This window comes from Capsicum annuum, unplaced genomic scaffold (genome assembly GCF_002878395.1).
Source record: "Capsicum annuum cultivar UCD-10X-F1 unplaced genomic scaffold, UCD10Xv1.1 ctg44807, whole genome shotgun sequence".
Classification (NCBI taxonomy): Eukaryota; Viridiplantae; Streptophyta; class Magnoliopsida; order Solanales; family Solanaceae; genus Capsicum; species Capsicum annuum.
In genome coordinates this window covers 4,004-4,565 of record NW_025852368.1, presented here as the reverse complement: position 1 = coordinate 4,565, position 562 = coordinate 4,004, and the positions used below count along the sequence as shown (strand labels likewise).

At 40.6% G+C, this 562-nt stretch overlaps 1 protein-coding gene across 2 annotated transcripts in view; it reads right to left on the bottom strand.

The window, feature by feature from the left end:
• Window positions 1–3: 3 nt before the first annotated feature.
• LOC124892209 overlaps window positions 4–562 on the bottom strand; it is a gene marked incomplete at its 3' end in the record, with an annotated part of 1,610 nt that continues 1,051 nt past the window's right edge. For both annotated transcript variants that reach the window (XM_047403585.1, XM_047403584.1), the window contains 2 exon segments: window positions 4–109; window positions 251–529. In XM_047403585.1, the coding sequence (XP_047259541.1) occupies window positions 4–109; window positions 251–529 (385 nt within the window).

Below are 562 nucleotides of genomic sequence, written 5' to 3'. Positions count from 1 at the left end.
CTCCTCCTGGTGGATAATGAGGTCTCACAATCCGAAAGATCTCTATCAGGTTGTGGAAAGAGTGGTTCATCATCAACTGAGTCCACTGATTCAGCAAGCACTTTGTCCTCTGGAAGAAAACAAGCATCATATTTATTAGAAGCATGGATGCATGAAATCCAAGTTCAGAGTTGTCTTATTTTTTAATTTATGTATTTGAGGGAAAGAAAGGAAGTATGCAAATAGTAAAATGTCGAATCAGGGACCATACTTGAGCTACTATTGGGACTGCTGGAGAGGTAGCTGTCAGTTGAATGGTGATCAAGTGAATTCCCAACTAAATCTTCTTCATCTTCCAAAGTAGAAAAATATCTAGTAGGATAAGTGAGAGCACATTTAGCTCTAAACCTTTCCAAACCTGGTTCTGAATTCTTTATTTCGGCCATCTCAAAATCAATATCTTCTTTATCAGATCTGCCAGGTCGAGCACCAAGTTTGTCTGCCACATTGCTCCAAGTTTCAGAAGCTGAAGCCTTTTGGGGCTTACTGCCTGATCCTGCTGGCATCGATTCCAAACCCATGA